The sequence below is a fragment of the Erythrolamprus reginae genome, chromosome 2 (assembly GCF_031021105.1).
Source record: "Erythrolamprus reginae isolate rEryReg1 chromosome 2, rEryReg1.hap1, whole genome shotgun sequence".
NCBI classification, from domain to species: Eukaryota; Metazoa; Chordata; class Lepidosauria; order Squamata; family Dipsadidae; genus Erythrolamprus; species Erythrolamprus reginae.
The window spans coordinates 244,789,048-244,801,400 of NC_091951.1; the positions used below are offsets into that span (position 1 = coordinate 244,789,048).

At 37.1% G+C, this 12,353-nt stretch overlaps 1 protein-coding gene across 19 annotated transcripts in view; it reads left to right on the forward strand.

The window, feature by feature from the left end:
- Nucleotides 1–12,353, forward strand: part of ZNF462 (zinc finger protein 462) — a 205,386-nt gene that overhangs the window by 114,411 nt on the left and 78,622 nt on the right. For 6 of the 19 annotated variants that reach the window (XM_070742381.1, XM_070742380.1, XM_070742383.1 and 3 more), the window contains 3 exons: nucleotides 712–876; nucleotides 4,046–4,323; nucleotides 12,080–12,115. In XM_070742381.1, coding sequence (XP_070598482.1) covers nucleotides 712–876; nucleotides 4,046–4,323; nucleotides 12,080–12,115 — 479 coding nt within the window. Of the gene's footprint in view, nucleotides 1–711; nucleotides 877–4,045; nucleotides 4,324–7,647; nucleotides 7,781–12,079; nucleotides 12,116–12,353 lie in introns of those variants that run through there. The other 13 variants (XM_070742384.1, XM_070742385.1, XM_070742389.1 and 10 more) reach the window with 6 other exon arrangements.

Genomic DNA, 12,353 nt, shown 5'->3' on the forward strand with positions numbered 1-12,353 from the left:
TTGACCAAACTAGTTGATATTTAAATAATTGGGGAGTGAAATCCAGCAGATACAGAAAGCACAGGATTAAGGGAGACTTCTCTGTGAGTGATTTTATTTTTAAAAGTCCTTAGGAAGGACATACAAATTCTCAGTTAAATTTCATGGTGTTTACAGATGCCCACCAACATAACTGCTAGAGTTGCTTCCCATAGAGAAAGACATTAACGTCCTGTTGGTTTAGCATAGCTGCAGCTAAAAGGATGTTATTTGAGTGGGGGAAAACATGATGATTTATGTTTTTATTTTCTTTCTGTAAACAAACCCAAGGTTTTCCCATCCCATTTCGTATTGCTAGTAGAAACTGAGGTTGAGTTTTTCTATATGCCCTGAGGGTTTGAATTGATATTGTAATAGCACACTGTATCTTTTGGGGGGACTTTTAAACATCAGGTTTTTTTAAAAAATAAACTCATGCCATCTCTGAGTTTTACTTATTCCAAGAAACAGCATAATGTTATCTCTCATATTTAAATCTACACATTTGTGACATTGTTTAGTGCAGTGGTCTACAACCTTGGCAACTTTAAGACTTATGGACTTCAACTCCCAGAAATCCTCAGACAGCCCTGCTGCGAGATGAAATCCACAGGTTTTCAAGCTGCCAAGGATGAGAAGCGCTTACTTAGAGAAGGAATGCTTAATTAAGTTTCAAGTTTTATTGCCTTACAGCCTTTTGGCAGCTTGGAAGAAGTTTCAAAATTGAAAGAGAGGAAGGTGGTAGGATACAAATGTAAGTTCTGTGTCGAAGTCCATCCGACTCTTCGTGCCATCTGCAATCATCTTCGTAAACATGTTCAGTATGGGAATGGTTCCTCAGTCTCTACTGGAGTCAAGGTGAGTTTAAAGGTTTGTTTCGGGGCTAAACCCTTGGATTCATCCAAGGAGGAAGAAATTCCTAACCACTTTTGTGGATCAAATGCCACCACAATCAGAAATAAATATCAGCATTTATATCATGATTTCTATGTAGCTTTCCTTTTTTTAAATTGGACTTAAGCCTAATTCCTTGTGGGCAGAAATATATGCACCACCAATAGGTTGATTCTGGTCCAGTCCAGTTCTATAAACTGGTAGTGGTGGCGGCAGGAGTCTCTGCCCATTCACTCCAGTGGTTCCTGTGCATACAGAGAAGTGTTGCACCCAAACTGATAGCAATGAGATTTAGAACCCATCTAAAGTTGCCAGTTGTTTGCTGCTGTTTAGTCTTCACATCAATCCTCCCCTCCCCAAAAATCTAGGATGTTGTAATGTAACAGCATAGCATATGTGTGGATCCAAACAATGTAGCCGTTTGTAACTGCAGCTGGAAATTTTGACATTTCTAATTCAAATTTTTCGATATGGTGCCCATTGCACCAATATCCACTGGGACCTCCATGATTGATGTATGCCATAATCTTTTAACTTTAATTTTCAGTTCGGTATACTTTGCAATCTTTATCTTCTATTCTATTATCTCCTGGAATTGCCACATCAGTTACCCACACTTCCTTTTCAACCACAGTTAAATCTGGTGTGCTGTGAGCTAAGACTTTGTCAGTCTGTATTCTGAAAACTCAACAATATTTTAACCTGCTCGTTTTCACATACTTTATGTTCCTACCAATTTTTTTTCATTACTGGCACAGATGTTCCAGTGAATCATTTTGGTGATCATGTTATATCATTGTTTATAATCAGTTTGCTTGATCTTCAGCGAGCTGAGTATAGGATCTACTTTTTCTTCTGCTTCTTAGCCTTTGAATGATTTTATTTTCAAATTCTGGTCCTGATTGTGTTAATTTGGATAGCTTGCCCTTGCTATTATTTTCTATGTACAACAATGTAAAACCAGTGCTGCCAGTTCTTTTGTTGGTGTTGGCCTTCATGTGTATTAAGTTCTTTTGAAGAAGCTAGAATATCATAAGGTATCTGGGTAGTATATGTGTGGATCCAAGCATCATCATTATTAAACTTGTATGCTGCCTGACTCTCAACGACCATGGGCAGCTTACAACAAATAGACATGCTAAATTGTTAATGCTGTTTTGTGGAACCATGAGAAAAGCCAGCCTGTTTTCTGAAAGCTACTGATGGAAGTCTTAGTATGTGCTGCCCTAGCATTCTTTGCTTTGAACTGTTTTCTGTCTTCTAAAAAACCAGTTCTTTACTTTTCTTATATATGAGAAGTTGCTCTTGACTATTAGAAAACCTCAGAAGCCAGAGGAATTGGCTGCATAAAGTTTCCAGGGACAAGGTCTATAGTGTTCTTCCTATGTTTTATTTTTAAATAAATGTTTTCGATATAAAGTTATTACTTATGTTTAGCAGGTTCCTGCCTATTGTGCATTTATTTATATAAAATTCTTTGTAACTATAAATTATGAAAAAGAATCGAATCAAAGCCTGCTTATCCATTGCACATGGTTCCCACATAATTCACCTGTAATTGTTGCCAAACATGAACGTCTGTTTTTTGGTCAAAATATACCCACTCTTAAGTTTAAATTTAACTTTCATTTAGAGATAACTTCTTTGATTAAATCTTGGTATGAGATATGTTAGTACGATAAATGAAAGGTAACTGGAAATAGCACCTTGTTTGCATTCTGCTTGCTATGTGTCCTATCTTTTTACACATACAAGCTTTTGTATAGAAAAAATGCTTTTTCTTCAAATGTGGCAGTAAATGCTTTCTATAAGTTTATTTCCTTCCTGAGTTTTTACAGGCTACAACCAGAGCTTACATGCCTTCTGGTAATGGTGGTTAGTAAACCATCTGTGGATCTTTATTTAAGACTGACAGGTTGATATATTATATAAATTAATGCAAATAAGCTGAATGTGCCCAGTAGGTGAGATAAGTAATGAATACTGTGTAGCCTTTTTGATATTCTTCTTATCCCCTGCTCAACAATCCCCCCCACCCGAAATTAAATCTAGATTAATTTACACAAACCTGGACTTCTTTGAACAGATCTATAGAAGCCAGTATATACTATATTTTTCAGAGTATAAACCACCACCACCACCCAAAAAAAAAGAGACTGAAAATTTGGGTGCAGCTTACACTATGAATGTAGCTTTTACTAAGCATTTTTTCCCACCCTAACAAGATCTTCAGTCTAGCTTTTTTTTCCTTTCCTTTGCCTGCTTTTTTAACTGCTGCTCCCTTGGACAGTCAGTTGGGCTTCTATGCTTTAGAAGTCTTTTTTCAGCTCTAAAATGGTAACCAGTGAAGCGATCTTCCATACTTTGCTAGCAAGTGATCTTCCTTCCCTTTTTCATTAGTTAGCATTAACGAGGTGCTAACCAATGAAGCAATCTTCCTTGCTTTGCTTGCTAAGTGATTGTCGCTTTTCTCATTGTTTCTCTCTTTGAAGAGAGAGAGAAGTGAAGTGTTTTAGAAACTGTTTTTTATCCCCAACCAAGAGATAAAAAGCAAGCACACATGCAAACTAATATGCTGAAGCTGATCAGACTGAGGACTAGCCAAATGAATACCTGATATGCAGATTATTTTCCCCCTATTTTCCACCCCAAAAACTAAGGTGCATCTTATACTCCAGTGCATCTTATACTCCGAAAAATACAGTAGTTGCCAATTAAATAGTTTGAAAAATATTTGATTGGGCAAATCAGCAAAAATAAAATAAAATTTAAGGCTTATAGTGTAGTGTCCTTGTGCTAGTTTACACCAGGAAGCCAAAAGAATGTCAGGAAACACTCCAATGATAAGGAATATTGGCATTGCCTCAAAGTTGGGACATTTCTACCTAATGAAGTGAATTATTCTGTGGGGCAGGGGGGAGGTTTTAGCAACAGAGCGCAGCCATGCTGATCACTACTAAAAGCCGTAGGTTGCTTTTCAAGACATCTTTGCTCAGATTGCAAAGATATCTCATGCTGGATTTCAAGATCAGTGATATCAGAAGAAGTTGCTAGGTTTCCATAGATATAATGGTAACCATAGGGCAGAAGGGAGAGAGAATTGATGGCTTTGGGGGGGATGTGTGTCTTTTAGCAGGAAGCTGAAGAACCTTCACATGCAGCTTTCTTGGAGGGTATTGAGGGAGCCAAAGAACATATGGCCACTATGGAACTTGCAGAAGCTGAATCTGGACCATCACTGGAAGATGAAACCAGACCTGGTGGCTACCATTGCAGCCAGTGTGATCGGGTTTTGATGTCTATGCAGGGTCTACGATCGCACGAGAGGAGTCACTTGGCCCTGGCCATGTTTACTCGCGAAGACAAGTACAGCTGCCAGTACTGTTCCTTTGTTTCTGCATTCAGGCACAAGTAAGTCTGTATTACTTACTATTCCTGCTTCTTAATGTCTGTTTGCCCATATTCTGAGGACCACACAGATTTACCCATACCGAAGCAAATGTCCTTATTTTCCATATGAGCTATTTTTACTCTGCGGTGCCCAATTAATATCAAAGGTATTATATATGGATGACAGTAATCCCCCAGTAATTCTTAATAAGCAGTTCTTATTTTGGCTTTTCAGCCCTTAAACTAGCCAAAATTACATTATGGAAATACAGAAATTGAAACGTAATCCTTATAAATTCTAGATTTTTCAGTTATAAACCAAAATCTAAATTGAAAGCAGGTCATAAATTTCAGGGTTTTTTTTTTTTTTGAAATTGTAAACTTAAAAATGTTCTGGGTTTATAGCGCTCAATTTGTTACCAGCTAGACCAGTGTTTCCCAACCTTGGCAACTTGAAGATATTTGGACTTCAACTCCCAGAATTCTGGGAGTTGAAGTCCAGATATCTTCAAGTTGCCAAGGTTGGGAAACACTGAGCTAGACAACAACAGATTGAATAAAGCAGTCTATTCCATAGAGGTTGTACTATATAAGATATAGAAATGGAAATCAGAACAATCCTTTTTCACTCCCTTTCCACAGACCCAAGCTTATGCTATGTTAAACTTTGACTTCTGTTGGATTTCTGCATTCATCCTGTAGTTAAGTCCATATCCCCCCCCCCTTGCTTGGTTTTCTTAATACTTGCTACAGTACAGTACTTGACAGACAAAAACTATTGATAAGTGAATGTATGATTGATAGGTTAATTGACCAGATCAGAATTGTGGGTGCCTGTAAAACATTTCTGCAATACTATAGTTTATACTAGAATGTGGCAAAAATGTATTACGGAAAAGATAAAGGATTAAGAATAATTCTCCATTAGGAGTCTTCTTCTTCGATTCTGTTTCTGCGGCAGTCACCATTGAGTTGTCTGGGCAGGAAGTTCCTTCTTGCCTTTCTGTTTTCCTGTTCTCTATGGAAAACACTAATCACCACACTTTTATTGTACTCCAGGTGTAGTCGATGAAGCAAAATAAGCCGTGGTGAAGCTATAATTTTAAACAAACTTACTCAGAAGTAAACTCCTTTCAACAAAATGCAAACTTCTGAGTAAGCTGGCTTAAGATCCAACTTTAGAAAACAGTAGGAACCAAAAAGCTAAATTCTTATCCTTCCCACCAAAGGAGGGAGGAGAGGAATATACTAAAATATACTGTGTATAGCATAATAGGTTATATTTTATCTAAAAAGAAGTTAAATCAATTAATCTGTTTCTTTAAATTAAACTGAAATTATTTAGAGAGACTCCTCCCCATGTATATAGTAATGATTCAAAAAATAGTACGTTTTGTGACATTGAAGATGCCAAGAAAGAATTCAAAATGAGTTATGCTGATCAAAATGTACAGGTGTATCTCCTGAAAAAGTCACAGAACAGGCATCTTTGACAAGAGAAATCAAGATTATCTGCTTTTAGATAAGAACTGGAAAGCAGGGAAAGAAAACACAAGTCTATGATGCTCCATTTATTGGCATTTTTTAAAACATCCCAAATAATTGAAAGCAGGAATGTTCAACCTTGACAACTTTAATACCCGTGGGCTTCAACTCCCAGAATTCCCCAGTCAGTATTAAAGTCTAGAGGTCTTAATAGTGCAAAGTTTGGACAACCTTGTTCTACAGCAGGCCTGTCAAACGTGGCGGTCTGCCGGCTGGATATGGCCCATGCAGGCCATGCCCATCACTGCTCCTCAAAGGGGGGGGGGGGGACATTGTGATATGTCACAATATGGACTGCAATGTGAGCAGTTTGACACCCCTGATCTATAATGTATTTTCATGATTTTACATTATGGAATTGGATTTCTGTGAAGAATAGCCTGATTTATAAAGTTAAGCAGACCTGGATTGAAGTAAAGGCCTGTGACTGATTGATTGATTGGTTGATTGATTATAGGTACACTTATGCTACTTGAATCATCAGGGTGCTAAGCAGCTCACAGTATCAATGTTGTATGTAATAAAACAATTGTACAAATTATAATTTTGTATTACTATCGAATAATAAAAACATGAAAATGAAAGCACTTAAGAAATTAGTCATACTTGAATCATCAAGGTGCTAACAGCTCACAGTAGCAATGTTATATGTAATAAAACAAATATACAAATTATAATTTTGTATTACTATCAAATAATTAAAACTATATGACATAACAATGAAAGTACTTAAGGAACTAGTCACTTTTTTTTCCTTCCTAACATTTCCCCACAAGTGGAGGCTTTGCTTCTTTTTTTCAAATCAACCAAGTGTTGATTCATTGGTTGCAACAGGAATTGACTATATCAGGTGAGAGAGTGAATGACCTGCCTAAAGACATCCAGTTGGCTTTCATGTCTAAGGTGGGAGTAGTCCTCATAGTCTCCTAGTTTCTAGATTGGTTCCTTAACCAGTAGACCAAACTGGGTCTCCTTAAAACTAATTATAAACGTGTTCATGTATCAATTTTTTAAAGATGCAGATCTTTTCATAGCTTTCTGAATGCTAGGAATGAAAAGATAGATCTTTTGGGATCATGTTCCACAGAAGAAATATATTGGATTAGAAGGAGATCTGTTTAAGGTGATGCAAATATGTTGTGTACTTCATTTGCTTTAGAAAGTGGCTAAAAAAGAAATACCGTAGGTTGGATCAAAGGATCATAACTTTACTGCTTCAAATTTAACTGTAGGCAATAAGGTCTTAGATGAGGTGGAATCGATGCAAGAGATGTCAGGAGATTCAGGTTGAGGTATGGAGTTTAAGGAAATGAATTAAGTCATCAACAAACATGGGTAGTAAAAATGTCCCAATTGGAAGTGGAAGCGAATTAATACAAGTCTTTCAAGTTCATCTTGTCCACCTGTCAGTCTGGAGAAGTTTCTTCCTTGTTTAGGTTCTTCCATAAGCCCACAGAAATAAATGATGCATTGTTATTTATCTAACAGGAAATGAAATATTTGATGGATAAATAATCTCTAGATCTGGGCCATTGTAATCTCACAATAGTATTTACTGAATAATTTGTTTAAATAAAAACCTTTAAGGAAACAGTGTTTATAATACCATCAGGTTTGTACATTTGTAAACATTGGGCACTAAATTAAAGATAGTCTTAAATTATTATAGTCAGGCTACAATTTTGAGGCAGAATTTCATTCTGTCAGCTTTGTCATTGTCATCTGGAACCAAAACAAGGCAGTCTTAACTATATATCAGCAAAAGTTTTTCATTTTCTGATTTTTTTTTTCCTGGTACAGATAAAAATCTGAGATCCATCCAATGAAGAGTTGTCTAATGCTCTTGGGAACATGCAAAGTTTCCACCATCAGAGTTTCCCCAAGACCTTCCCAAATCCTTCAGTTTATAGAAAATGTGAGATCTTGCAGATGTCAGGATGGCTGCAAATAATTATCCTGCAGTTTGGTATCTTGTCAGTGCTGTCTGTGGAGATTTTCCCCACATCCTGAGCAGGGAACCCATTTTAAGGTATCCTTCCTTTAACTGCTCTGATCCTAGGTTTTTGAGGAGATGTGAGGGTTGCATTGTTAGTGTGTAACATTGTTAGTGTGTAGCTAGAGTTTTTCAGGGTTCAGCCTTTCTATCAACCATAGAAATGGATATACAGTACTTTGGTTCAAGTGCACTGCACTGCACATTAAGACCACGCATTTCTAGAAAAGAATGCTTCAAAAGTTTGAGAGACACATTACCTTGAAGCTGGTTGTGAAGCAACAAGCCATTCCTTGCCATTTCAGACTGTTCTAGTTTGCAGCCCTTCCTCAGCATCCTTCACTACTTGGGGAAGTCAGATAAGGCTTTTGCGTGTAGCTACCCAGAAGCCTATTTTGGCTTTTGTGAATACTGGAGAAGACTAAAAGGAAACTGCAAGGGAAGGTAGTCCTCTTAGCCTTCTCCAACCCTGCTGATGTCATTTTTCTTGAGTTTGCAGCTGAGAAAAGCAAGATACAACAGGAAGCCTTCAAATGGATGCCAAAAGCTTCCCTGAGGCAAGTCATGTTGCCTCCTTGCCCAAACAAAGAGGACACTGTCTCTGTGATACACCTCTAGGTCATCTCCACAGGCCTGCAATCTGGATAATACTTTTAGGCATGAAAGCTGGCTGAGTGACTTCAGACAAGTTATTCACTCTCAGTCTAATCCACCTGATCAATTATTGTTCTGAAGAAAATCAGAGGTTTTTGCTTTGAATTGTGCGTGTGTGTGTGTGTGTGTCTATATCTAAAAGGTGGAATAAAAATATAATAGTAATATTAAGGATTATTGCATTGGTAACATCGATTATAGTAACTCATGACTGCCATGTAGGCTCCCAATTTGCATTGTTAACTAGATTATTATTAGATTTCCCTCAGATTCTTCTTTCTTGATAACACCAGCTTTTATATTTTAGTCTTCGTGGGTTAGTCTCCTAGGAGAAAATATTTTTTTAAAAAAATTACCTTTGAAAATCAAAATGAAGCCACTAGGGGGCTAATTTTATGGGGAGACAGGAATAGGATTGCCCTTTTAGTTCTTTTTTGAAACAATTCTTTTAAAACATTTTAAATTAAATTTAAAATAAATTCCTTTTGGTTCCATTTTATTTTATTTTAAAATTGTACTTTTTTAAGTTACCAAATTTCCCTTAGGATAAGTCTCCCACTAAAAGCATATTGTGGAAATAATATTCTCAGTATTTTAGTAAAGCACCTGAGATAATTGGTTTGTTCAGTCTTCAGTATTTTTTCTTCATTAATATACTTCTCCAAGCTATGTATGTATCAAAATTATATTTATATTCTATGTTTAATGAAAAGTAATAATGAAATAGTCCGGTTTTTAATTTTATACTTATATTCTCACCTCAGTATTGATAAAAGTCATATTACTTCCAATATATCCTATCAAAGAATATATATATATTTTAAAAACCTGGAATGATAATACAGGAATAAAACCCCTAATCTTATTAGTGAACAAAAGGATTAAACGTAATTTGCAGTCCACATGGTCAAATAAATGGTTTCGGGAGATTAACAATACTTTTTAAAGTACAAATGTCCAAACTAGAAAACAGAAGTGTGGATGGTATTATAAAGTAATGAGTTTGATTCTAGGCTAAAATGAACTGAAATAAGGTTGTGTGGTATCATATTTAATTTATTTGGTTGGCAATCAACGTTAACAGTGATAGGGGAACAGGGATAGCTATGCATATGAACATAATACTTTAATTACATCAACTAACTTTAAATTGTAATTAACAATTGTAGTTAAATTTGTTTACTGAAAATTAAGTTAATAAATTAACTTGTTATACCAGGCTTAAATAAGACTGGCCTCAGTTTTCAGTCTGAAGTAATGGAGTTTGAAGTAATGAAGTAACTATTGTTAAGTGACAATACAAATTAGTATTTCCTATTTCTTTCCCCTGGCTATTGTCACCTGAAGGACCCTAGAAAATTGTTAGATTTATACGTTCTTCTGGCTATTTCTCCCAAGTTGGAGTTTTCCACAACAGCTGTCAAATTGTTTGAAAGATGGCTTCAGAATGTTCTGGTGTGCCATTTGCACTGTTCTCAGTGAAAAAGTTATGTCTGAATGCATATAGTCAATCCAAAGCAACTTAATGTGGTTGCTTTAAAAATCTGAGTTTCAAATAAGATTTGGGATAGTCTAAAACAGGGGTCTTCAACCTTGGCTTTGCTGGCTGAGGAATTCTGGGAGTTGAAGTCCACCAGGCTTAAAGTTGCCAAGGTTGGAGACCCCTGGTCTAAAACATAGGTGTCAAACTCACCGCATCATCTTGCCAACTCGTGACGTTTCGTGATGTTTTCCCATTAACAGAGCTGGGATGCGCGTGTCCTATGTGTGACACATCCAGGCCGCCAATTTCACACTCCTGCTCTAAAACATTCATTTGAAAGATATTTTTTTTTGGGGGGGGGGGGGGAATCCTGCTCTTTATTTAGATTTATATTACCAGCCATTCTGGTTGATGGCTGTTATTACGAAATAATTTTAAATTACATTTTAATAGTTGGTCTTATTTTACTTCTATGGTAACCATTCTGCCCATCAGAGAATAATTAAAAATACTGGAGATACTTTTCACCTGGGGATGAAAATTTATAGCAAGGGCATTTCTTACTGTTCAAATACATAGCCAACGAGGAAACCAACTTCTCCATGTATTTGCATGACTTTTGGGAGATACAGTGTACTTTTGTTGAAATCAATAGTTTGAATGGATCTGTTTTATTCATATTCTGCAGGCAGCTCTGACAATCCTAATTTAATTTTAGTTGTTCAGTTTCTTCAATTAAATACGAGTTGCAAATCTAACACCCCTAGGAAAATGTCATCTTTTGTGCAAAAATTCACAGCATTTTTTTCTCCTGGTAGGAAGCAGGGACTTCCTGTCTGCTGAGTATTTTTATTTCAGCTAAGAAGGACTGAAATAAATGAACAATGGTTAGATGAAAAGAAAAGTACTTGATGCTACTGCATATGTATAAAGAGGTTAGCTATTGAAAGTCACCTACCTCTTCTCATAGTAACATACTACAGCCATATTCGACTATGCAGGCTACAAATAGAATTATAAAGCCAGTGCATTCAACTTCTAAAATTTTGTGTATGTAAAAAGATGCAAGCATTAGAGAATATTCTCAGCTTCTTTAGCCCTGGTAGTCAGTGTATATGTGTAAAAAACATACCCCTGGCTTCTGGAGCAACATTCCCTTGGAAATACATACAGTTACATCTCTCCTTGATTTCCAGAAGTCTTCTGGAAATCTCCTGTGTTCCTGGTTTGAAATTAAAGTGCTTGTAGAGCTCCTGTTAAGGTTTTTATTTTTTATGTTTCATGTTGGGAGTCTTGTTTTGGTCCAGACATGTGATTTATAGTTATTTTTAATATATGCATTGGACTTACAATATGTCTTTGTAGAGTTGGGTGGCCTTAATAAATCTGATAAATGAATAATACACAGCTTCTCAGTTTAATCATTTTCATGTTATCAATTGTGTACCTATAGCAGTGACCCAGTGGCTAGAATGCAGCATTGCAGGCTAATTCTGCTGACTGCCAGTAGTTTGATCCTGACCTGCTCAAGGTTGATTCAGCCTTCTGTCCTTCCAAAGTCATTAAAATGAGGATCCCAGATTGTTTGGGAGAGATGGGAGAATGCTGATTCTGTAAACCGCTTAGAGCATGCTATAAATAGCAATAGCACTTAGGCTTTTATACCGCTTCATGGTCAGTACTGCCCTCTCTAAGCGGTTACAGAATCAGCATATTGCCCTTCCCCCCCAAACAATCTGGGTCCTCATTTTACTGACCTCGGAAGGATGGAAGGTTGAGTCAACCTTGACCCAGGTGAGATTCAAACTGCGAAATTGCAGTCAGACGGCAGTTGGCAAAAGAAGCCTGCAGCACTGCATTGTAACCACTGCACTACTGCGGCTCTAAAACACTATGAAGCTGTATATGTACTATTGATATAGTGGAGATAGAAGAAGTGGTTACCTTGGGCCTTATAAACTGAGACTTCAGTCTTTTCTTAAAAAAAAAAGGACCTGGCCACAGGCGGTTGTAGGACCAATGTATATGGTCCCAAGAGTGAAGCTGATTTGACCAGGGAGCATATTTGATATAGGTGACCACTTTCTTCCTTTCCTCCTCAGCCCTTCAGGAGACTCATATCCACTCTTCTGGCAGAGGTACAGTTGTGTGATGCTTCTCCTTTTCTTCCTTCTTTCTGCCCTGAATTGCTACTGCTTCAGCTTTCTAACCCATCGATGGGGCCACTGGAGAGATCTGTTTTGCAGCTCAGGAGGCTAGTGGCGGTGGTAGTGAAGGTATTAGATTAGGAGAGGAGAGGAGGGACCACTTTCTTGCCCGCTCTCAGTTACGTAAACTCCCTGCTGACTTTGGGCCCATCATTCACTCTCTGTCCTA